We start from the raw sequence: 27,018 nt of genomic DNA on the forward strand, positions 1-27,018 counted from the left end.
TGGGGAAGGGACACTGGCCTTCAGTAAATGCTGTATAGCAAATACATTATTAGCAAGAGAATCTTTGGTTGTGTAAATAGCTTTCAATTCACCTCTACCTCTGTCCATGTGTCCTAGTTGCTAATGGGAGAAACCTTTATTTCTTCTTGTGTTTTGGTCAGAGCATCTTGAGGGACCTGTCTGCCATGAAAGATCACCTAGGTTTATACTAGGGGTTACCCATTTTTGTGCCTTCCAAACTAAAATATCTTAGTAAAATGATTGTGTTCTGTGCTCAGGAAATTTCTAGTGGGAGTCTCTATCTCATTTTCTAATTAAAAAATTAAAGTATTATCCTGCCTTTGTTCTTATAACACAACTAGTACATTTTTATTGGTTAAAACAATAAAAGATACAAGGATGCATCTACATAATCCTTGTGGTTAGCAACGAGTTAACATTTTGATGCATACCCCTTTTAAGTGGTTTAGACATAGGTTTATACTACTTGTTTTGTAGCCTTTTTATTTCACCATGAACATCTTTCCATATATAATTGTGTGCAGTGTTTATTAACAGTTGTGTAATATTTCATTTTAAACCAATCTTTTTGGACATTTGTTCCTTTCCAAATTTTCACTATTACGTATGGTCCTGGAGTATAGATATTTATGGTTAAATATTTGTGTACATCCTTATGATTTTCTTTGGCTAAGTTCCCAGAAGTGGAATTGCTAATAAGTTTTCCAGAAAACTGCAAGAATATGGTGAATTTTTCCATTCTGAGGTGTGTTAAAAACATTCTGATCTTTTATTTTCAATTATGGGTTTGAGAGGTTTATTTTCAAAAAGTGCTTTAATTTTGGCTTAAATTGATTACAGTCTTATACAACATATGGATGTGGGCCAGTTTTGTCTGGACATATTCCTTATCCCTCCCTACCTCATAGCTGTGCCTCTGAGTTCACATAGCGTCATCATAACTCCAGAGTTTTTGTTTTAAGCATTTTGCATGCTCTTCATTCTATCTTGTTTATGTCAAGCATGTAGAGCTCAAGATTGCAACTTTAAATTCTTAACTTTTTTGGGTGAATTTTCTTTTCAGATCATAAAACAGAAAATCGAAAACATGAAAGTAGACAGGACTAAACTGAAAAAGACACCTACTGAGGCTGTAAGTATCCAAAAGAATGCTCTATATTTTCATTTTAGAAAAAGTCCTTGTAGTTCACCATACTGATTTTCCAAATATATCATTATTTATATATACAAAGTGCAATAAAATAGCAAATTGTCTTGAAAAGATCAAATTTGCTTTTGAACTTCCCTTGTTTAAAAAAGCAACTAAGCAAAAGAGAGGAAAGCAAACCATTAAGAGACTCTTATCTACAGAAAACAAACAAGATTGGTGGAGGGGAGATGGGTGGGGAATAGGCTAAATGTGTGATGGGTATTAAGGAGGGCTCTTGTTATGTTGAGCACTGGGTGTTATATGTATATGTAAGTGATGGATCACTAAATTCTACTCCTAAAACCAATATTACACTATATGTTAACTGACTAGAATTTAAATAAAACTTTGGGAAAAAGTGAATAAGCTAGTCGCCAGTGGAAAGTAAGCACTAAACTGTTGTAGCTGTGTGTACCTGAAGTAGGCTCTCTGGCTGCTTTTCCTGTGCATTGAAGGCACTATGGTATAATGGAAAGAGCCGATGTGGATTGAAATTCTGTCTGTCCTTGGGTGGCCTTTCTCAATTTTGTTTTCAAGAAAATTAGTAGCACATTACTTTTATTTTTTAATGTTTATTTTTGAGAGAGAGAGAGAGAGTGTGAGTGGGCGAAGGGCAGAGAGAGAGGGAGACAGAGAATCTGAAACAGGCTCTGAGCTGTCAGTACAGAGCCCGACTTGGGGCTCAAACTCATGAACTGTGAGATCATGACCTGAGCCAAAGTTGGATGCTTAACCAACTGAGCCACCCAGGTGCCCCAGTAGTAGTAACAACATTTCTTAACTAGATTTTTGTGAGGCTAGTGGTGTAGCTTTTTAAAATCATGGATTCTTAATCATACAGTTTAGCTTAACTTTATTAACCTGTGTGTTGGGTGACCATGTCAGTTGATCCTGTGTCAGCAATAGATATCCTAGCTTCAGTCCAGTATTCTATCAGCTGGCTTAAACTGCATTTTGACGTTAAGAAAGTGTTGTATTGTTACATTCCTGTAGACCCCATTGTGCTATAGTTGAAGGAGCACAAACTTTGGAATTAGACATGAGATTGAATCTTACTAGATTTTTGTGGCTGAGCATTTATTAGCTCTCCTGGTTTTCACAGTGGTAAAACAGGTTGATAATTCTTCCCTTCTTGGTATGAGGCAGATACTTAGCAAAGGATTTGGCACATAATCAGTTAATTTGCTAAATACAGGCCACTTGGTTTTTAAAAACTACCTACCTGCCAAGTATCACTATGAATATCACTATTAATATTTTGCTATATTTTTTGTAGTCTTTAAAAGATTGTTGCATGGACCTTCTCCTGCCCTTTTTTTGTTAATTATTATACTAATGAATGTGAAAAATGTTGTCTTCCCATACCCTCTCTATCATTACAGATTGTCTTTTAAATTTTTGTTAATAATTAGGGGGAAAAATATTACATAGTACTAATCTGCATGCCTTAAATATATTTTCAAGTTTATTGGCCTTATATTGGTTTTCTGAACATGCTGTTCATTTCTGTGTTTAATATTGAAATGTCAGGTTGTTTCTTCTTGAATGCTGTATGTATCGAGTATATTCACTTTCTTTTTTAAAAATTTTTTAGGGGCGCCTGGGTGGCTTAGTCGGTTAAGCGTCCGACTTTCGCTTAGGTCATGATCTCGCGGTTGTGGGTTCGAGCCCCGCGTTGGGCTCTGTGCTGACTGCCAGCTCAGAGCCTGGAGCCTCTTTCGGTCTGTGACTCCCTCTCTCTCTGACCCTCCCCTGCTCACGCTGTCTCTCTCTCTCCTAGAAATAAATAAAACATAAAAAAAAAAATTTTTTTTAATGTTTATTTTTGAGAGAGAGCAAGAGCAAGGGATGGGCAGAGAGAAAGGGAGACACAGAATCCGAAGCAGGCTCGAGGCTCTGAGTTGTCATCACAGAGTCTGACACAGGGCTCAAACTCACAAACCATGAGATCATGACCTGAGCCGAAGTCGGATACATAACTGACTGGGCCACCCAGGTGCCCCAAGTATATTCACTTTCATAGCTGTTGCAGATACATTTGATTTGGTTTTGATGTGTTTTGGCATCTTGGATTTTTAAACATTTTTTAGTGTTTATTTTGAGTGAGAGTACAAGCAGGAGAGGGACAGAGAAAGAGGAAGAGAGAATCCCAAGCAGGCTCTGCACTGTCAGCAGAGAACCCAATGTGGGACTCGAACCCATGAACCGTGAGACCATGACCCGAGTCAAAATCAAAAGAATTGGATGTTCAACTAACTGAGCCACCCAGGCTTCCGCTTTTTAAATATATTTTTTAATGGGCATCTTGAATTTTTGACAGTTAATATACTCAAATTATTTTGGAAACTAAAGAGCAGATAGAAAACTTGCCTTAAGAAATGACACAAATTAAAATAGTGACATCAGTGTAAGAAAATAACCTAGAAAAGGATCCTTTTATTTATGTGCATAAGAACTTAATGTATGATAGTTACAGGAATTGTTAGTTATTAGGGAAAGGCAATATTAGTCAAGAAATGGTGTCGGGAAAATTGTTTGTCTTTTGAGGGGTGGTGACTATTATACCGAAAGAAATTCTAGATAAAATTCAAATATTTTTAAAAGAAATTCACACCTACATTATAGGTATGAAATATAGATGGATATTTACCTAGTCTTAGATGGAGATGGCCCTTCCAAGCATTAAATGAAGGGGGAAAAATAATGGAAGCATAAAGTAGGATATCCAAAGTAAAAAGGCACATGACAGGCTGGGGAAAATATTTGTTACCCAATATACAGTTGACCCGTGAACAGCCTGGGTCTACTTATGTCGATTTTTTCATTAAATACAGTACTATAAATGTATATTCCTTATGATTTTCTTAAAAATCATAACTTTTTTTCTAGCTTTATTATAAGAATGCAGTATATAATATACATACCATAAAAAATATGTGTTAATTGACTGTGTATGTTTTAGTAAGCCTTACTTTCCCCTTCTGGCCACCTCTGGCACTTACCAGTCTATTCTCTGTATCTGTGAGCTTGGGTTTTTTAAATTTTGTTTTGTGTTTTTTGAATTCTTTGTATACGTGAGATCGTAGGGTATTTGTCTTTAACTTATTTCACTTGCTTCATGCCTTCAAGGTCCATCCGTGTTGTCACAAATGGCAAGACTTCATTCTTTTTTATGGATGAATAGTATTCCACTGTATATGTATACCACATCTTTATCCATTCACCTATTCATGGACACTTAGGTTGTTTTATATCTTGGCTATTATAAATAATGTTGCGTTGAACCTGGGGCTGGCTATATTCTTTAAAATTATTGTTTTATTTTCTAGAGGTAAATACCCAGAAGTAGAACTGCTGGATCTTATGGTAGTTCTGTTTTTAATTTTTGGGGGCAATTTCCATACTGTTTTCCATAGTGTCTGCACAAGAAAGACATATATTGATCACTTTGTATATCAACAGCTGTGCAAAGGATTTTTCCCCTAGATTTGATATCCTTATAGGAGCAAATCAGTGTGAACTTTGGCAGTTAATATGCAGCCATTGAATTGGCATCTACTTTCTTTTGCATTGCCAGAGGAAAATAATAATCAGTTTGCATTATTGCATTTATTGCATTTATGCAGCAGGAACAAGATGGTAAAGATACGCTTTTGTCCCTGGTGCATTCTGCAAACTATGGACCTTGATACTACTGATAAAACAGAACATTGTGCTGGCACATTAAATTGATGCTATTAGGATGACTGAATCTTGTGGGAAGAAAACCCAAGTACCTTAGATATCTTAGGCATATGTGTACCAGAGAGTAGTACCCTTTGAAGCTTGAGGGCCTCCCACATCAGGAAACTTTCTAGGGGTCCAGAGGTCTTAGAAAGGTCAAAATTTCTCTTCTAAAGTGAGAGATTAATTGCTGCACCTTGTACCATGCACTGTGAAGACAGAGGAACAACATACGAGGTCCTCTTTGGGTTTTGGAACTAGCATATATAAAATTTGGGCTTGCTGTTTTGACTCATTTACTAGATTACCTCTAAAGTGATAGTGAGGTCTGGATCTAGAAAAAATACTGAAAAAGGTTCAGCTTATGAGGCAAGCTGCCCTATTATGTGGACATTTTGACATAGTGGATCCAGATGTCTGACATAGGTGTCAGCCAAAGATGCCTCTGGCAAGCCCTGATAAGAGAAGTACAGCTAAGATTCCTACAACTTGGCAATGCTGTTACCTGCCAACAACTATTTTTTAACATTCAGAAAAGCAGTTTCTGGTTTGCTGCTGGAACTTGATAAAGATTGAATGCCTGATTATGAGATACCAAGTGATTATAGGATTCAAATGTTCATCATGACTTGAGTGTAATCTAACCCATAAAATCATAAAATTGGTTCTGCATAGCTGCAGATTAGATTTGAAGTGGTATATTTGATACTAAGCCTCAGTAGGTTGAGAAAGCACAAGTGAGCTACATGAGTAGATGGTTTAGACTCCCATGTTACATTTATCATGCTTCATCTCCTCTCCTTCAACCTATATGACTTCAAGGAGAGGAGAAAAAAGTGCAAGCCTGGTTTATGGAAGGATTTTATGCCAAGGATTTTACATGCATTTAATTACCACAAAGATTTGAGGTAGCTTTTAAGAATACTTATGTCAGAGGGAAAAATGGGACTTAGCTTAAAGAAAACCTTTAAACTTTGGGTACTGAAAATACCTCTAGTTTAAATTTTGTTTAATTTTTTATTTATTTGGGGGAGAGAGAGAGAGAGAGAGACAGCTTGAGCAGGGGAGGGTCAGAGAGAGAGGGAGTCACAGAATCCGAAGCAGGCTCCAGGCTCTGAGCTAGCTGTCAGCACAGAGCCCGATGTGGGGCTCAAACCCACGAACCGTGAGATCATGACCTGAGCTGAAGTCGGACGCTTAATCAACTGAGCCACCCAGGCCCCTGAAATACCTCTAGTTTAAATCTCATGATAACATTGCTGGATAAATAGGTGATGTTAATTTATTTTGCAGAAGAAAATAATGGAGTTTCAAAGAGGTAGCTTACCAGCTGTCTAATTCCAAAGCTCAAAGTTTTGAAGTAATACGCTGTATCTCAATATTTAAACTCCTATTATGTGAAATAAGTGTTTTATGTATGTGGCAAACATTTGAGCTTCACATTACCAAAGTAGTTATTAGGTCTCTTTTCCTGGTAAGAAAACTGTGGCTGAGAGATTTGGACTAGCTCATGATCAAACACCTTAGTAAATATCAAACTAAGAACTGAACCTGGGTTTGTTTGGTTGCAAATCTAGGCCCATTTCCAGGATACTATGCAAGTGTAGTCATTTCCAGTTGCCATCCATAATAGAAGACTTCTCTGTCCCAGTTCTTATCTTTCCTCGTCCTCTGCTTTCAGAAACTTTACTATAAACTCTCAGTCCACACCTTGTTACCTGACAAACAGACCCTTTCGTCAGTGAAAGAGAGCAGGAATGTATGGCAGTGGGAACCCCGTAAGAATGAAGTCCCAGCGTTACAAAGTTCAGAAGCTTTTTGCCCTCCTACAGTTAAGAGGATTTAGTAGTTGCAGGAAAATATAGCCAATCTTCACCTTTAACTGTGAATTCACTAGAGCTTTTCAGTGTTCCTCTGATTTCAGCATTTCTTATCAGGCGTTCTAGTTAACTTTCAGACTGTGGTACAGATTCCTTCCTTCCTTCCTTCCTTCCTTCCTTCCTTCCTTCCTTCCTTCCTTCCTTCCTTCCTTCCTTCCTTCCTTCCCTTCTGTCCTTCCGTCCGTCCGTCCTTCCTGTCTAGCATGTTTTATTTCTGTTGTACGTACTCTTCCAAATAGACGGTCTACATGTACAAGTATCCAAGTTAAAAATGTACAGATGGAGACACCTGGGTGGCTCAGTCAGTCAAGCATCTGACTTCATCTCAGGTCATGCTCTCACAGTCCACAAGTTTGGGCCCTGTGTTGGGCTATGTGCTGATAGCTTAGAGCCCGGAGCCTGCTTCAGATTCGGTGTCTCCCTTTCTCTCTGCCCCTCCCTAACTTGCGCGTGTGCATGCACGTGCTCTCTCTGTCTCAAAAATAAACATTAAAAAAATTAAAATGCACAGATGGATTGTTTTATTACAAGTGATTGGCAAATTTCCAGTTTTCTAAATTGCCGTGTGTTGGCTTAAAGATTCCTTTTCCCATTTTTGGTTTTTGTGTCTCCCTCATACTCCAAAAAACTCTTTGTGAATACCTGTTTTTCTCAGCCTGCAGACTGCAGAGCCTTAATAGACAAACTCAAAGTTTGTAATGATGAGCAACTCCTCTTGGAACTGCAGCAGATCAAAACATGGAACATTGGAAAGGTATGTGAACCCATGCTTCCAAAAGGCAGGGCTCCCTGGACTAGTACATCATTTTGTTTGTTCTGATATGGAAAGAGAAACTACAGTGAGGTGGCATCATTCATCAGTTAACCAGTATCTAATAAGCTGTATGTCTATAGCTTTGAGCTGTATTATCTAGTAAGCTGTATATCTAGTATAGCTCTAGATCAGTAGCTTTTAGCTTATCAATAGTTACCAAGGAAATTTTGAAAGAAAATGTGAAAAGAAAATTTTGCTAGCTGAGGGTGAGGAACATTTACTCGGGTAATGATAAAGAATCTCAACCACAGAATTCCTTTAGTTTGGCAATATGAGTTTGAGATAGTTAAAAGAATCTTCTTTAGATAACTTTAAAAGAACATTTTTGATAAAATGGGTTCTGGCAGGGAAAGTCATTGTTTTGTAGACCTCAGAATATAGCCAGAATTCTTCCTCTAAAGACCTAGTTAGGGTGTCTACTCATGTTTGTACAAATGTACTTTGATGGATATAACAAGAATCACAGGTCTTTGTGGCTCAGAGTATGCTCTTTGTCATGAATTTCTGTACTGTTGGGGGATTTAAGAGAAGCAAAGGTGGGAAGTGAACTCGTCTAGGTGTTCTGCTCAGCAGTCCAGTGTAGCAAAGTACCCACACAGCACTTACACCTTATTCATACATGTTCCTCTTTCTCTTCCCCTCTGCAGTGTGAGTTATACCACTGGGTGGATTTGTTGGACCGATTTGATGGAATTCTGGCAGATGCTGGACAAACAGTGGAGAATATGTCATGGATGCTCGTGTGTGATAGGCCGGAGAGAGAACAACTGAAAATGCTTCTCTTGGCTGTGTTGAACTTCACAGCCTTGCTCATTGAGTACAGCTTTTCCCGGCATCTGTATAGTTCCATAGAGGTATGAGAGGTTCAAGCCTATGTGATCTGTTCTTAACTAAAATTGTTCATGTCCGGAAATAAATTGCTATTTCTCTCTGATAAAAAAAAATATTTCCTTTTCATTATAGAGCTCTGGGGTTTTCAGTGTCAAAGACAGTGATAAATTTGGTAATGTAATACATATATTGTAGTATTCCTGGAAATTTGCAGGAATCGATCTTTGTTTCACATTATTAGAGCAGCCCCAAATCACTTAAACTATTGGAAATAGTTTGATTTCCTTGACATACTACTCATTGCCTAAGTGCCCTGTTGTTAGTGTTAATTTTCTAAGTCTTTGGTAAACAGAATCAGAATTGAAAGGAAATGGTTTGGGAAAAGAAGTGGAATAACTGAACTAAAGTATAGCACCCAGAGTTTTAAGTGAGGAACAGGTAAGCAGTCTGTTAAAAATAAAATAGATGAGTTGCAAAAGGAAGGCCAAGGCCTTCAGGATTATCAGCAACCAGAAATACCTAGGTTTATTGCCATCTGAAAGACATACTGATTTTAACACTGACCAAATGCTTAAATGTGTTGATGCAATTTGATTTTACTAAAAAAATCAAAGCAATTACTCTTGGGTTACTGTTACATACACTGTACTGTAACAGTCATAAATGCCATGTTGATATCTTTAGCTTCCATATGGAGGATCCTACATTTTAATTCATTCTGTATCTCAAACGATACAGGAGCATAAAATTATCTTTCTTTCACAGTACTTTTACCCTAGCTGGAGACTTAATATTCTTGACTTCCACTTTGTATTAAAATATCACATTTGTCTCTTTTGTAATTTTTTTTCTTGCGGGGACACCTGTGCAGTTTTGGGTTGCTGCTCACATGTTTGATTGTTTGTTTTTAACCTTTTTGGGGCTTTGTGGCTTGCTGTCAGATTATAAGCTGCTTGGGAACAAGGTTGCATGTTGTAGGTGCTCAAATGTTTATAAATGTTTTTTGTATTGTTAAACTTCTTAATAGCTTTGTATATATTGACATATCTATTACTACATTGACATTTTATGTTTTCCAGGCCTTGTGTGCGTAATACCATGAACTTGCCCTTTTTTGTTCCCTGTAGCATTTGACAACTTTATTGGCTTCTTCTGATATGCAAGTGGTGCTGGCAGTCCTTAATCTTCTGTATGTATTTAGCAAAAGATCAAACTATATCACACGCCTTGGATCTGACAAGAGAACCCCATTGCTAACCCGGCTGCAACACTTGGCAGAGGTGAGTCAAGGGTAAAGAGTGGAAGGGCACCATCCTTTTCACGGTGTTTTTTGCATTGTTAAAATGGATAGTGATCCCTAAGTTTACTGGCCTAATTGAATGGAATTATGGGGGCCCCATTAGCTAAGTTCCCCCAAAACCTGAGAAGTATTCTTAATTGTTATGAAGTAATCTTGAGAGATTTCATGAATCACTACTCACAAAGCAGAATCTCTTTTTTCAAAAATGACAACTTTCTGAAAAGAAAGCCCAGAATCAGATTCTACTTAGAAGGGAGTTGAATAAAAGATGTGGATTTGAGTCTTGTCTTTTCCCTGCTTATTAGCTCTGATACCATTTTTTTTAATCTGGGAATTTAGTATATCTCCCTTCAAAGTAGTTTCAGAATAAAATAAAATAAGGTACGTTGTGCTATGCTCAGTAATTGGTTTCTGATGGTAGTAATTGTAATTGAAAGCAAAAAGAACTCTCATGTAAGGGTTTAACTCAACCATACTATTGCCCAATGTTTCTAGGGACAAAAGGATGACATGCACTTAGAATTAAGATAGGTAGCCATTGCTAGAATGCTTTCTTAAAAAAAAATTGATATGGCTGACTTTTTATTTATTTTTATTTTTATTTTTGTACAAATAGTTTATTGTCAAATTAGTTTCCACATAATACCCAGTGCTCATCCCCACAAGTGTACTCCTCCATGCCCATCCCCCCTCCCCCCCCACATCCATCAGTCCTCGGTTTTTGTCCGCATTTTGTCCACATGAGTCTCTCATGGTTTGCCTCTCTCCCTTTCCCCCACCATTTCCCCCCTTCTTCTCCCCCTTGTTCCTCCGTCAAGTTCCTCCTAATCCTCCTATACGTGCAAACATATGATATTTGTCCTCTGCCTGACTTAATTCGCTCAGCATAACACCCTCAAGGTCCATCCATGTTGCTACACATGGCCAGATTTCATTGTTTCTCATTGTATGGCTGACTTTTTAAAAGCCAATTAAATGGTTAACTCAGAAATAATACAACTCAAGTTTCAGATACATGATTCCTTAAAAAATCATTTTTGTAGGATAGTAAATGCAACATGTATTTTGAAAATTCTAGGACATATAGAAAAGTATAAAGAGAGGGCCGCCTGGGTGGCTTAGTCGGTTAAGCATCCGACTTTCACTTAGGTCATGATCTCGCGGTTCGTGGGTTCGAGCCCCGCGTCGGGCTCTGTGCTGACTGCCAGCTCAGAGCCTGGAGCCTGCTTCAGTCTGTGACTCCCTCTCTGACTCTCCCCTCCTCACGCTGTCTCTCTCTCTCTCGCTCTCTCTCCTAGAAATAAAATAAAAATATTAAAAAAAAAGTATAAAGAGAATATTAATCACCTGTAACTTATCCATATGGAGTGTCCTTCAAAATTTGAGCATATTTTTCTTGCATTTGCAAATATGCGTATATAGACATGCAACCTCTTTTAATACAAGTAATTTTCTCATGTTATTAAAAAAGCATAAGACAGTTCAACATTGGCTACCCAATAACAGTAAAAGGAAAAAGAAGCCATATCTCAAGTAGATGATGCTTCAAAAGCATTTGATAAACTTCAGCATGTAAATAAAAACTAATATAAACTCTTAGAAAGTTAGGAAAACAAGCTTTTAAATTTATAAATCATCTACCAGAAGTCATAATGGGAAAACTGAAGCATTTCCATTGAATTCTAAAGTCAGACAAAATGCTACCTACTAGTTTTGCCACCGAAATTTGTAGTAGAGGTCTTGACAGATATAAGAGAAAAGGAAAAAAAAATGAAGGATACATGTTTAGGGAGAAAACTTGTTACTATTTGAAGGTGATAGGTTTGAGGCTTTTAGAGTTTTGGGGAGATAGTATAAAATTATTAAAACTAATAAAAGTATGGTGAGGTATGGGGCGCCTGGGTGGCTTAGTCGGTTAAGCGTCCGACTTTCACTTAGGTCATGATCTCGCGGTTCGTGGGTTTGAGCCCCGCGTCGGGCTCTGTGCTGACTGCCAGCTCAGAGCCTGGAGCCTGTTTCAGTCTGTGACTCCCTCTCTCTCTGACCCTCCCCTGTTCACGCTGTCTCTCTCTCTCTCTCCTAGAAATAAAGAAAACATTAAAAAAAAAAAAAAAAAAAACTATGGTGAGGTAGTCAAGTCAACAGTCAGTGTACAGAAACAGTGTACCTACTGATGTGGTTGACTAACTTTCTGGTACAGATTCATTTTGTCATGGACCACATTCAGACAGTTCGTCTAGCAGCTGGTCTGTGGACAGTAGTAAGCAGCATTGCCAAAGACAAAACAGAGTAGTGATAGATTGAGAAGTGTTTATCCATGTTTAAGGACTGTCAAGGGACTGTCCCTGCAGTATATTTAAGGAGTTTCTGTAGTATATTTAAGTAACTCCTCCAAATTAACATGGATAAGCAAAAATATGGATAGATAATTCACAGACCAGAGAACTTAGCACATTAATAGATGCTCCAAACTCATTAGTGATTAGAGAAATCTAACTAAAGCCAGAAAGAGCTTTATGTAATGGTAACTGCTAGCAGGCATGTGAAGCTTGACTGTGATATTTCTGGTATATATCCCAAGGATAATATCCCATTATTCCATCAGTTATCATGTGGGAGAATATTGCATCATTGTGGCAGTAGATTGGATGAGTAAAATGGGGTTCATGCCTATTATGGACTGTATAGCCGTTAGAAGCAGGGGACCAAATAATGCGCATAGCAACATCAGTAGCTTTTGAAAATAATGCTTAGTGAGAGGGAGTTAAAAATGTTTATTGGCAATACCATTTCTGAAACTTAAAGATGTACACACAAAGCAACATACAGTTTTGAAAAAACAAAAATTAAAGGGTATACAAAGTGAAAGGTATTGCCTCTGGCAAGGAGAAAGGAATGTGAATGGGCAGTAATCAGACGGACATACGGTTTACATAAATACGTAAAAGAAAGTAAACCTAACCAGCAGTATTGAAGATCTGTTAGAACAAAACAACCTTTACTTACAGATTTAAAAAATGATACAAATTTGTTAGCAGAGACAGATGATGGCATTTTTTTACGTGAGAAGACTCAATATAGTAGAAGCCCTCTTTGATCAAATTAGGGTCAGTAGTTGGTAGGTTAGTTGTTATTAAAATGTTGTTAAAGCAGAACTTAATTTTTATTTATTTTGAGAGAGAACATGTATGCATACAGGGGAGGGGCAGGGAGAGAGAATCCCAAGTGGGCTCTGCACTTGTGGCACAGTTTGTAAAGGAACTTGTCTATAATTTACCCCTGAACCTCTTATCCCTAATTTGACACTATTTTTATATTTTTTATTTTATTTTTTTAATGTTTACTTATTTATTTTTGAGAGGGAGAACACAAGCAGGGGGAGGAGGGCAGATAGAGGTAGACACAGAATACAAAACCAGGCTCCAGGCTCCAAGCTGTCAGCGCAGAGCCCAATGTGGGGCTCAAACCTACAAACTGCAATATCATGGCCTGAGTCAAAGTCAGATGCTCGACTAACTGAGCCCCGAGGCACCCTGACACTTTTATTTTAGCATCTTGCCTTTTAGCCCTTGCCAAATAATTCAGATTAGTTTTTATTTTTCAAAAAAGTTCCTTTTTCAGTTTAAGTCATTGTTTTAAATGGTATTTTATTTATATGTTTTAACGACAGAGTGCGCGCATGCGTGTATGAGTGGGTGAAGGGCAGAGGAAGAGAGAGAATCTTAGCAGTCTCCATGCTCAGTGCAAAGCCCAACATATGGGGTTCCATCTCATGACCATGAGATCATGACCTCAGCCGAAATGAAGAGTCAGATGTTTAACTGACTTAGTCACCCAGATGGCCCTATATCGTATTTTAGCTTAACATCCTTCTGTATTCAGGTTCCTTTACAAACTAAAGTCTTTACACCATTGTTGCTCTACAGACAGCTGACATAAATGAGTTTGGAGACCAACACCTGGCTTGGTACACATACAGATAACTGGTGGGAGCAAAAGAGTTACTACAGCAAGTTTGCATTAGTCAATATATTTTAGAGAAGGCATGGAGAATACAGTTAATCTGTCATATTGATTAAGTGGAGGCCCTGTTAATAGCATCAGCTGGAAAGCAGAAAGGCACAAAAATACCTGGGAAAATACTGATTAAGAATCAGGGCTATTTGCTGTAGCAGATAACAAAATATCATAAAGCTGTAGTAATTTTAATTGGTATAGGAATAGACATATATGCAGAATAAAATAGTAAGCATTATGTTATTTATAAAGAAAAGTGGGACAGTTGGCTGTTTGAGGGAAAAAATGTGTTGTAGATATTTCTTCACCCTCTTCACATAAATCCTAGAAACATATTTAGAGGTAAATATAGGCAACTCTTGAACAGCTTTCCTGAGGAAGGATTTCCTAAGTTAAGAAACCTATAAGCCACTTTTAAAGTTGACAGATTTTATGTGAAAATATTAAAACTTCTGTATAAAAATTAAAAGGCAGGTGACTTCTTAAGCTGGGAACAAATATTTGTACTATATACAACAAAGGAATAATGTTATGTAAACGATATCTACAAATTAATAAAAATGTAAGTAATTCAGTAGAAAACATGCAAAGGTATACGAATAGACACTTCACAGAGGAATATGAAATATTTTTAAGGAATTGGTCAAGAAAACATGAAAAGATTACAGTAGGAATAATAGGGAAATCTGTATTATGTGAGGTCTTTTTTAACCATTAGATTGTCAGTAGTATCTAGTATTGCCCAGGTTGTAGGGAAACAGTACTTACAGGTATATATAAACTGGTGGTGTAAAAATGCCCTTTTGTAGGGTTTAGCCATACCTTTCATTTAAAAATGTATACATTTTAGGGGCACCTGGGTATCTCAGTCAGTTGAGCGTCCGACTCTTGATTACATTTCAGGTCATGATCCTAGGGTTGTGGGATCAAGCTCTCCGTTGGTCTCCATGCTGAGCGTGGAGCTTGCTTAAGATTCTCTCTCTGTCTCTCTCTAAAAAATAAAAGTAAATAAAAATGTATATCCTGTATTTCATCCAGTAGTTCTATTTTAAAGAAATTATATTAGAAACATATTTAGGTGTGTGCAAAAGTTATGCTGAAGTTTTCTTATTGCACCATTGTTTGAGAAAAATTTTTGAAATGTCATAATTAACATGGCATCAACCTATATATGACTAAAAGAGCTCCACATCTAGTTGTAAGCTCTGAAAGGGAATTGGGGGAAAAGATGATGGGTGAGTTTCACTTTTTCTGTTCTCTACTTTGAATGTTTTATAGCCATCGTGTATTATGTATTATTTTTATAATTAAATTGAGAATTTGTAATAATTTTGTAAATGTATTTTCAATGGCTATTACATTCCATTGTTTGCGCTATAGTTGTTAACCTGAGTTTATGCCTATTATATGTAATTCTTTTAATACTCTGGGGCTAGGAATTCTTATTCTCATTTTACACATGAAGAGTATGAGGTGTTAAGGCAAAGTGATTACTTATAATTCCTACAACCAGGCATTGATGCCCTGGGGTTTAAAACCTGATCTATTTGCTTATATGTGCCATACACTTTCCAAGAGCTGTACCATATCAAATGTTTTTCATATTTCAGAACAAACTTTACATTAACATTTTTTAAATGTTTATTTATTTATTTCTGAGAGAGAGAGAGAGAGACTGTGTGAGCAGGGGAGGGTCAGAGAGAGAGGGAGACCCAGAATCTGAAACAGGCTCCAGGCTCTGAGCTAACTGTCAGCACAGAGCCCGATTCGGGGCTCGAACCCACCAACTGAGATCATGACCTGAGCCGAGTTGGACACTTAGCTGACTGAGTCATCCAGGCACCCCAGAACAAGCTTTATAGTTTAAAGATGGAAGAACATTCTAGTTAATTTAATATTTTGTGTAGAGCCATAATAGCACCTACCAGAATTAATATCTTGTCAAATATTAATTTAAAAAGTAAAAGTTAAGATGAATACCGTACTCTTACATGGCACACATATGCAAAGTGTGAGGTTTTTTTTGCTGTTGTTTTGGATAGTTCAGGATTATCAGATTCATTTCTTCCCTTGGATCATTCTGTTACCAGGAAGATTGCTTAAATTATTGCTATTACAGTATTCTACCTCCCCGCCCCCCCCCACACCCCCACACCTTATCCATGGGGGACACATTCCAAGACCCCTACTGGGTGCTTGAAAGTGTAGATAGTACTGACCCCATATATACTGTTTTTTCTTGGGCATAAAGTTTAGTTTATAAATTAGGCACAATAAGAGATTAACAATAATAAAATTGAATAATTATAAAAATATAGTGTAATAAAAGTTACATGATAATGGTTTCTCTGAAAATAAGTTACTGTACTGTGTTCACTCTTCATCTTGTCATGATATGAGATGATAAAATGTCTATGTGATGAGATGAAGGGAGGCGAATGACTAGGCGATATGAGTTAATTGTGATATAGCCTTAGGCTACTGTTGACTGACAATATCTCAAGAGGATCATCTTTTTTCATATTGCTGTTGATTGTGGGTAACCAAAACCATGCAGAGTGAAACTGCAGATACTGGGGACTGCTATGTTCTTTCGTGTTTTGGACTCCTTTTACCATTGACAGATACTCTTTCTTTTTCCTCTGAATTGGGCTAACATAGAGACTGTAAGTTGAAGGTTGATTTTTTAAGTCCCAGACAATTTAGAATCTTGATGGGTGCAATACATTGCAACTTTTATTACTATATTATGTGCTTGATGCTTTGTTATTACAAATAAGAGAATCTTGCAGGTTTTTAATTTTTTTAATTTTTTTTTGAGAGAGAGAGTGTGTGTGTGAACGGGGAGGTACAGAGAAAGAGGGAGGCACAGAATTTGAAGCAGGCTCCAGGCTCCAAGCTGTTAGCAAAGAGCCCGACATGGGCTCGAACCCACAAGCTGTGAGATCATGACCTGAGCTGAAGTCGGCTGCTGAACTGACTGAGCCACCCAGGTGCCCCAAATCTTGCCGGTTTTTAAGGGGTTGGACATAATATGCTAGGTGTTAAGTAATAATAACTATCACTACTCATACTCCCTATAAAAATTTAAAACACTTTTCTCAAAAATGTAAAATTCTCTAAAAATGTAACTTGTTGACACGGTTTGCTTTCTCCTGCTTCTTCCTTTTGAAATGTAACAGTTTTTGTAATAGTGGTTTTCATAGACGTTTTGGTCCATGTCTCTTCAGATTTTAGATTGCTTTTTGAATCAGAATTCTTTCTGTCATCCATGCCCTGTGTAACATACACATGTATTCACTTGCATGTGGTTGAGAACTTGGGTCTAGAGGACCTAGTGCTCTTAACAGATTAAATTAATCTCAGTTTATAGATCTGTAAATTGGCGATTATGATAGGTACCTCATAGATTTCAGTTGTAAACTAGCTGAGGTCATAAATAAAACATATAGGTTTAATGCTGATCATGTTGCAAGTACGTAATAAATGGAAGCTATCGTCGAAGATGGTTGTCAGCACATAAGTACATGATATTCCCTTTTATATTTATTTGCTTTCTTTTAAAGTTTTATATATACATACACAGTTTTTTGGGTGCAGTCTTTTTTTCTCTTGGGTCATCTTCCTACAACCTAAAATGTATCCTGTATGTATTTTCTCTTCATATTATGTTGACATATATAGGGTATTTTAAAGGTATTTTTGTCATTGAATTACAAAGGCAGGGTACTTTTACATCTCAATTTTCTTATTGTTTTGTTAAAAATTCACTAAATCACTGTATAGCAATGTCATTCCTCAAAAGGCTACATAATATTCCATAGTTTGGATGTTCTATAATTTATACAACTTTCCATATTAATGCATATTCTTTTTTTTTCTTGTTAACAGTGATTGTTACGTTAAGCAATCTTGTACTTATGCCCTTACTTGTAGTTTTGATTCTGTGAAAGAGTTCCAGTAATATCCATGTTACTTTAATTGGCCCTTACTTGATGAGTAGTGAATTTTAGCATCTTTTCATTTTGGGCTGTTAGGATTTGCTCTTGTGAATTGTCTGTTCGTTTGTCCATTTTTCTCTTAATGTTTTTCTCCTATAAAAGCTCTGTTGTAGATGTTAGCCCTAAGTATTTTTTTCCATGTTGTCTTTGTTTATTGTGTTTATGTACATATTTGTTTTCAGAATGGTTCAGAAAAAGTGTTGAATGGCTTTTAGAATAAGTGTTGAATATCATGTTTTGGTCTTTATGAAAAATGACTGTGTTTGTGGTATCTTTTCTCACGATAGTTTTTTCATGAGTCCGTCAGTCCACTGATGTGGTGCATTGTAAATATGAAGAGTGGCTAGTGAACTGCAAATGTAGGGAAAGTTCTCCAAGAAGGCTTATTGAATTTTTAAAAGCCAGCTGGTTTGGTGAAGGTCTAATACACTGTTTCTCAAACTTGACCATGTATCAGTCAGTTTATTAAAACATAGATTGGTCCCATTCCCCTGCTCACACTCCTTTATGTCTTTCCCCCTCCAGTTTCTGATTCAGTAGGCCTAGGACATGGTCTGATAGTGTGCATTGTGAACAAATTTCTAGGTGATACTAAGGCAGGCTGTTGATCCAGGGATCACACTTTGAAAACCACTGGTCTAGTCTATCCTATTGAGTAAAGCTACAAAATCTTACTGAATTCATAAAGTTTCATCTTGGAGAAAATCAAGCCTTTTTCCTGATGTCTGAATACTTATTCTTTAGCAAATCCCATTTAGTGAGGTGGGATCAAATATGCCTCAGTGGCATGGTTGATACACTAGTCATTTATTGGGTGTCTGCTTAATTGCTAGGATCATACGTTAACACTATAGGGTAGATGAGGATAATGAGATTCAGAAGTTATATTATTTAGGGGAAAAGCCTATAGTATAGGCTCTTAATCCCTCATAAAATGTGAAATGTATTATTTGCTGTTATTGTCTTACATGTTTGGGGTTGTTATAGTTGTTATAGCATGGTTTTTATTCCAAACCTGGGTGTCCTGAGACTTGCCTCTCGAATCCACACTTAAACCTTCCAGTTGACACCATTCAAGAAGTATATGACCGACCCTGTGGTAGATGTAATATAAAACCTGTTATTTATAAAGCTCACATAGTAGTTGAGAAAGCAGATACACATGCATAATAAAAAGGACAAAGAACTAGTTGCTCTGGGTAGTACTAGTACGTACCCTAGAGTTTCAAACATTCCATAGATTTAACCTTGTTGGCTGCTAAAGAAACTTTCTCATAATAAAATATGTGCTTGTTACTTAAACAAATTTAGAAATGTACAGAAAAATACACAATTTATCATGATTGTGTATCCTTAGAATTTTGGTAGATTTTCTTGGACTTTATGCATATTTCTTTACATAGCTGAACACATAGTATATATAATTTTATAATTTCCTTTAATGTACTAGCATTGGTGTTTTTCCCTTGTTAAGTTTGCATAATTTTGTAAGAAATGTTTGTGTTTAATATAATGGTAATACCATAAATGTCACAGTATCACAGACTTTCATGAATCAGGTGTGACTTGGCACATGGTCTTTAAGGATTCCAGCTTATTAGCAGAAGTCATTGGTGCTTGATTTTTATTAATCACAAAACATGGAAAGAAAGATTTTGATGACATGAGTAAGTAGGAGTAATGCTAAAAACAATTAGTTGTGACAACAGAGAAACAAAAGCTAAATAATTCTGAGGGTGTACAGCTTTTCAGTTTATTCTGCCTTGCAAATTCATATCCTTGGCTTGAATCTCGGTCTCTTCTTTGTGGCAACAAATGGTTGTACTACTTACCCTCATGGCTATCAGCAAATTCAGTGTTTCTTCACTGGAAGCCCTGGGAATAGCCAAGAAAATAGAAAATGTAATTGGGAAGTACTTTTCTTATTGGGTATTAAACTTTTTAAATAAATAAAGCTATAAGAATTAAAGTAGCATGGTAAGAACAGTGGAATTCAGTTGAATGTTCCCACAAACAGATCCAACACATAGGAGTTGAATTTATAGTAAAGACAGCATTTCAGATTAGCAGGGAAAGGATGAATTATTCAATAAATAATGTAACAACTGGGTAGCTATTTGTAGGGTTATTAAGTAAGGTAGATTCTACCTTATCAAAGTAAAATTAAGATGTATTAAAAGGTTGAGTGTTTGAAAGCATGAAGATAAAAGCATTCAAAGAAAGTATAACTGCATATTCTTAAGTTGTTTGGGTGGGTAAGGTCTTTTTGGGGATGAAACTAATACAATACCATCAGAGAAGAAATTGATACTAAGATACGTTTTAGGGGCGCCTGGGTGGCTCAGTCACTTAAGCCTCTGACTTCGGCTCAGGTCATGATCTCACGGTTTGTGGGTTCCAGCCCCATGTCGGGCTATGTGCTGACAGCTCAGAGCCTGGAGCCTTCTTCAGATTCTGTGTCTCCCTATCTCTCTGACCCTCCCCAACTCATGCTCTGTTTCTCTCTGTCTCAAAAATAAATAAACATTAAAAAAAAAAGATACGGTTTTATATCTTCTGTAAGTGAATATTTTAAATACTGTGAAGTTATGCCATCATATAATTATCTGTTTACATAATATTGCTCATATTGTTTGGGTTATTTTCAGTATATTTCTATTGTAAATAATGCACACAGTGAATATCTTTAACCATCAGTATTTGGTAACAGATGCTTTTATTAGGTTATTAATATTGGACTTTCTAATTTACACATTCTTGGTCATTTAATCTTGAGAAAAATCCTACAAGCATCATTTTCTCAATTCTTTTTAATGGGAATGGTTCATTTTTTGTTTTTACTTTATTTTTTTTGAGAAAGAGAAACTGCGAGTGGGGGAAGGGCAGAGAGAGGGAGATAGAAGATCCAAAGTGGGCTCTGAGCTGATAGCAGAGAGCCTGATGCAGGACTCAAACCCATAAACTGTGAGATCATGACCTGAGCCTAAGTTAAGACGCTTAACTGGCTGAGCCACACAGGTGGGTTGCATCATTTTCTCAATTTTATACACAGGTTCAATTTTGAAGTAAAGATCAGAAAAATCGAGTAACTTGTTCTGGCTGTCAAAGGTGAATATAATAGTCAGCTGCCTTAAATTTTTCCCTTTTCACTGGTTTGTCCTATCTTTATGTACCTTTGAAAAAGAAAGAGCAAGAGAAAGGAATAACTTAACATTTCTGTTTCATTTATCGCTGCTCTAAGTTTTATTATTTTCTTCTTTCTGTTTGCTTTGGGTCTAGTTTTTTCTTTTTTTCCCCTAGTTCCTTAAGGTGAAAAGTTAGATTACTGATTTTAGATCTTTTTTTTTTTTTTTTTTTTTTTTAATGAAGACAGGGGTGCCTGGGTGGCTCAGTCGGTTAAGCATCCGACTTTGGCTCAGGTCATGATCTCACAGTTTGTGGGTTTGAACCCCGCATCGGGCTCTGTGCTGACAGCTAGCTCAGAGCCTGGAGCCTGTTTCAGATTCTGCGTCTCCCTCTCTCTCTGACCCTCTCCTGCTCACACAGTCTCTCTCTCTCTCTCTCAGAAATAAAACATTTAAAAAATAAATAAAAATGTAGACAATTACAGCTGTGAGTTTCCTTGTAAGTACTGCTTTCAGTATATCCTATAAGTTTTGGTATGTCATGTTTTAATTTTCCTTCATCTTGGGGAATTTTCTAATTTTCCTTGTGACTTCTTTTAGCCATTGGTTGTTCAGAGTGAGTGCATTGTTTAATTTTTACATGTTTGTGAATTTTCCAGATTTCTTTCTGTTTCAGATTTCTAATTTCCATTGTTCTGGAGATTCTCTCTAGATTTCTTGAAGTTTGTTTTGTGATCTATCTAGGAGAAGTTTTTGTTTTTAATAGTTTATTGTCAAGTTGGTTTCCATATAACACCCAGTGCTCATCCCCACAAGTGCCCTCCTCCATGCCCATCACCCCCTTTTCCCTCCCCCCCACCCCCATCAGCTCTCAGTTTGTTCTCGGCATTCAAGAGTCTCTCATGTTTTGCCCCCCTCTCCCCCCCCCACTATTTTTCCCCTTCTTCTCCCCCATGGTCCTTCGTTAAGTTCCTCCTAATCCACCTATACGTGAAAACATATGGTATCTGTCCTTCCCTGCTTGACTTATTTCGCTCAGCATAACACCCTCAAGTTCTAGGAGAATGTTTTACATGTACTTCAGAAGAAATGTGTGTTCTTCTGTTGTTGGGTAGATTATTATATATATGTTAGGTCTAGTTGCTTTAATGTTCATGTTCTATTTTCTTGTTTATCTTTTGTCTAGTTATAAATTATAAGTTATCTTTTGTCTAATATTGAGGTTTAGACTAACATCTTGATTTATGAGAAGTTAGTTTGAGTTAATACAACTTAGTGTTTGGGAGCTTGGGTGGTTCAGTCAGTTAAGCATCTAACTCTTGGTTTCAGCTCAGGTTATTATCTCACTGTTAGAAAGATTGAACCCCATGTTGGGCTCTGTGTTAGCAACGTGGAACCTGCTTGGGATTCTCTCTCTCACTCACTCTCTTCCCCTTCTCCACTTCTCTTTCTCTCAAAATAAATAAATAAACCTCTTTTTAAAAATAGTTTTAATAGTACACAAAAACTTTATTTATTTCTAGTTTTGTAACATTGTAGTTAGAAAAGATACTTGGTATAATTTCAGTCTTCTTAAATTTGCTATGACTTGTTTTGCGACCTGTCGTATAATCTACCTGGGAGAAACGTCCTACGTGTGTTTGAGAAAATTGTGTATTCTGCTGCTATTCAGTGAAATGTTCTGTATACTCCTGGTAGGTCCATTGATCTAAAAAGTATAGTTCAGGGGCGCCTGGGTGGCTTAGTCGGTTAAGCGTCCGACTTTCGCTTAGGTCATGATCTCGCGGTCCGTGGGTTCGAGCCCCGCATCGGGCTCTGTGCTGACTGCCAGCTCAGAGCCTGGAGCCTGTTTCAGAGTCTGTGTCTCCCTCTCTCTCTGACCCTCCCCTGCTCACGGTGTCTCTCTCTCTCTCCTAGAAATTAAAAAAAAAAAAAAAAGTATAGTTCAATAATTCAAAGGGATACATGCATGCAGTGTTCCCCAATGTTTATAACAGCATTATTTACAATAGCCAAATTATGGAAACAGCTCAAGTGTCCATCAACTGATGAATGGAAAAAGATGTACACACACACACAGGAGTATTACTTAGCCATATAAAAGAGTGAAATCTTGCCATTTGCAACAACATGGATAGAGCTAGAGAGTATTACGCTAAGCGAAATAAGTCAGAGGAAGACAAATACCATATGATTTCACTTATATGTAAAACTTAAGAAACAAAACAAACAAGCAAAGGGGGAAATAGGCAAACCAAGAAACAGGCTCCTAACTATAGAGAATTCCCAGAGGAGAGGTGGATAGGGGGATGTGTTAAATAGGTGATAGGGATTAAAGAGTACACTTGTGATGAGCACCAGGTATTGTATGGAAGTGTTGAATCACTATATTGTACAACTGAAATTAATATCACACTGTATATTTACTTGAATTTAAATAAAAACTTAAAAAACATATAGTTCGAGTTCAATGTTTCCTTATATTTTATCAGGCCAGTTTATCCATTGTTGAAAACAGGGTGTTGACATTCCCTGCCATTATGTATTATTATCTGTTTCTCTCTTTAGATGTTAGTATTTGCCTAATATATTTAGGTGCTCAAGTATTGTATATATATAATTTACAATTGTTATATGGTCTTTGAATTGACTACTTTATAAATAATAACCTTTTTTGTCTGTTGTTACAGGTTTTAAGTAAAAATCTATTTTGTCTGAAATAAGTATAGCTACCCATTGAACTCTTCTTTGGTTTCTTTTGCATAAAATACCTTTTTCCATCCCTTCACTTTGAGTCTGCATGTATCCTAAGGGTGAAGTTAGTCTCTTGTAAGCTGCTGGGTCTTGTTTTTTATCCATCCAGGCACTGCGTCAATGCCTTTTGATTGGAAAATCAGTACATCTACATTTAGAGTAATTATTGATAGACAAGGACTTCGTAATGCCATATTAATGTTTTCAGGCTCTTTTGTATTTTCCTTGTCCTTTCTTCCTCTCTTGATAACTTCCTTCATGGATTGCTTTTCCATAATAGTGTGCTTTGATTCTCTCTGTTTATCTTTTTTGTATCTAACTAGGTTTTTGTTTCTGGCTACCATGAGCCTTACATAAAATGTGCTATAGATATAAAAGTATTTTAAGCTGATAACAGTTTTGATCACATACAAATATTCCACCCTTTTACTCCCTCCAACTTAATTTTATGTTTTTAATGTTCAGTTTACCTTTTTGTAGTGCATTTTCTTTAAGAAGTTATTTTAGCTTTTAATATTTTTAATACTTTTGCCTTTTAACCTTTATCATCTGTGGGTGATTCTTTAAGACTGTGTTCTTCTGGAGTTCCTCAGAGTGGCTACAGCTGGTTCACAGGCCACTGCAGTGTCCATAGCTGAGACCAAGGTCTGTAGGTCTATTACCCAACAGGGGGGTGAGACTCCTCCCCATCCCTTGGCTTATGAGGCTAGATTTCCCAACTCCAACAAAGACACTTATGTCCATGGATGGATGGCAGATTGTTGTTGCACAGTGGCAGTGAGAAATGTCTTATTTGGCCATCATGCTGACATCACTGCTCATACTCCTGTTGCTGTAATTTATTATTTTTTTTCCTTTGTGTGTTTCAGTGTCTCATTTCTTTGTATACCTTGTAGGTTTTTTTGTTGTTGTTGAATAATGGGTATTTTTTAATATAATTTATTGTCAAATTGGCTTCCATATAACACCCAGTGCTCATCTCAACATGTCCTCCTCAATACCCATCACCCACTTTCCCTTCTTCCCCACCCCCCATCAACCCTCAGTTTTGTTCTCTGTATCTAAGAGTGTCTTAATGGTTTGGCTCCCTCCTCTCTGTTTGTAACTTTTTTTGGCCCTTCCTCTCCCCCATGGTCTTCTGTTGAGTTTCTTAAGATCTACATATGAATGGAAACATATGGTGCCTGTCTTTCTCTGACTTATTTCACTTAGCATAATACCCTCCAGTTCCATCTACATTGCTGCAAATGGCAAGATTTCATTCTTTCTCATTGCCAAGTAGTTTTCCATTGTATATATAAACCACATCTTCCTTATCAATTCGTCATGATGGACATTTATTTTTAATATTATAATGTGGCAGCTCTGGAAATCAAATTTTCACTCTTTCCCAGGGCTTGTTATGGTTTGTTGTTGTTTGGTTAGACTTTTCTGAACTGATTTCATAAATAGTTTTTATGTGGTCATTGAAGTCGGTTCTCTCAGTTTAGTGGTCAGCTAGTGATTTGCCTTAAACTCCTGGAACAAAAAAAAATACATATTTTCCCCAGACTTTGTAGGTGGGTTCTGTGTGTATGTTGGTATCTTTAGTGGCAATACTCAATATCTTTAGTACTCAATCAGGATGTTTATAACTCTGCCTTAGCCTTCACTTCTGACTTGCACAGAGCCTTGATGCTAAGCCAGAGGTGTGGAATTTGGGACTTTCTCAGGTCTTTTCTGCGAATGTGCTTAGTTAGCCTCAGGCATACACATGGCCTTTTAGATTCCTAGGAATTTTAGAACTTTTCCAAGTCCTTATTCTCCAAAGCATCTCACTCCCCAGCCTTTTTCCCTAAGTCTTTCACTTTGTCTGTTGTTTAATCCAATTGTATTATGTCTTGTCCCAGGAAGGGAGGACTAATGTGTTTGCTCTTGAAGGTTTTCAATAGATGCTCACCCCACCCTTTATAGCATCCGAATCAGACTAAAATAAAAATGTTTGAGATCTCAAACATATTGAAAATGTAAGCTAGTTTATTAAGCTGGACTATATGGCTGGAGGTTTGGATTTGAAAGCCATTAATAGTGTACAATTTAGTCATTCTCCTCCAATACCTTAGGGGCTAGTACTTCATGAGTTTTTAGACTTTGTGGAGGCAGAGTATAGTAGAAGTAAGCAATGTAGAGTCTTCTGCTTGGGATTCTCTTTCTGTACCACCCCACCCCTCCACCTCAATATAAATAAATGAACTTAAAAAAAAAAAAAAAAAACTATAGAGCATGTGATTCCTTAGTCTAGAGAGGGAGGTGAAAATGTATTTGGAAAGCAGAATACTGAAGGCCTGATCAGGTAAGACTGACCTGTCAGCAAGTATGACTACAAGCATGTATGGTGCAGTTAATTGCAGTAGTTGTTTATGTTCTTCCCACTAGCATCCTCACAGTGAACAGTGAAAATTGATCTCCTTGGAGAAATCAACTTTAGGCAGATCATGCCTTTAGGTTTTTTTCTTTTTAATGTTTGTTTATTTTTGAGAGAAAGAGCACAAGTAGGGGAGGGGCAGAGAGAGAGGAAGACACAGAATCCAAAGCAGGCTCCAGGCTCTGAGCTGTCAGCACAGAGCCCACCTCAGGGCTCAAACTCCTAAGCCGTGAGATCATGACCTGAGCCGGAGTCGGACGCTTAACTGACTGAGCCACCCAGGCTCCTTGAGTCTACCTTGCCTTGGTTCTTGCTTCTATTTCTTCCTTCTCTTTGTTGGACTTTCACATTGACTGTCTTCTTGACGCTGTGTTCCGAGCAACCACATATTTTTGAGTATTTCATATGCAAGGCTACCTTAAGCACTATTTTAACACTGTCTTTCTCCTTTTTTAAGAGCTGGGGTGGAAAGGAGAATGGCTTTGGACTTGCAGAATGTTGCAGAGACTTGCATATGATGGTAAGTAATTCTTGGATATGGGTGTCTTGGCAGAGCTATTATTTTGAGCCTTACTTTGCAATGAATATATGGTATATTAAGTTGCCACTTGAAATCAAGACCTTTGAGGAACCTGAGATCAGTTAAGACATAGCACACCTTGTCTAGGTGTTTGGGCCCACAGAGCGCTGGCAGTTGGAAGAATTTCAGAAACCCAGTGTATGTTCATACCCAGCTCTGGAGTAGAAAGCTGCATTTGGTGAATCAGTTTGAAAGTGATGAGAAACCCTAGAATGTGCATTTACTTGCATTCTCTCACTGGAACTATTGGAACTCTGGGCAGTATGGTGCGATTTTTAAGAATGAATGCTTGAGGGGCACTTGAATGGCTCAGTCAGTTAAGCATCTGCCTTCAGCTCAGGTCATGATGTCATGGTTTGTGAGTTCAAGCCCCGCATCA

The 27,018-nt window shown here is 37.2% G+C and overlaps 1 protein-coding gene across 7 annotated transcripts in view; it reads left to right on the plus strand.

The window, feature by feature from the left end:
• Positions 1 to 27,018, plus strand: part of HUWE1 (HECT, UBA and WWE domain containing E3 ubiquitin protein ligase 1) — a 164,995-nt gene that overhangs the window by 28,075 nt on the left and 109,902 nt on the right. For all 7 annotated transcript variants that reach the window (XM_039221008.1, XM_039221009.1, XM_039221007.1 and 4 more), the window contains 5 exons: positions 1,085 to 1,153; positions 7,469 to 7,567; positions 8,275 to 8,481; positions 9,586 to 9,738; positions 26,517 to 26,579. In XM_039221008.1, the coding sequence (XP_039076939.1) occupies positions 1,109 to 1,153; positions 7,469 to 7,567; positions 8,275 to 8,481; positions 9,586 to 9,738; positions 26,517 to 26,579 (567 nt within the window). In that variant the 5' untranslated portion in view covers positions 1,085 to 1,108. The remainder of the gene's footprint in view (positions 1 to 1,084; positions 1,154 to 7,468; positions 7,568 to 8,274; positions 8,482 to 9,585; positions 9,739 to 26,516; positions 26,580 to 27,018) is intronic.

Source organism: Hyaena hyaena, unplaced genomic scaffold, assembly GCF_003009895.1.
Source record: "Hyaena hyaena isolate Hyena2069 unplaced genomic scaffold, ASM300989v1 scaffold_932, whole genome shotgun sequence".
In the NCBI taxonomy this organism is placed as follows: Eukaryota; Metazoa; Chordata; class Mammalia; order Carnivora; family Hyaenidae; genus Hyaena; species Hyaena hyaena.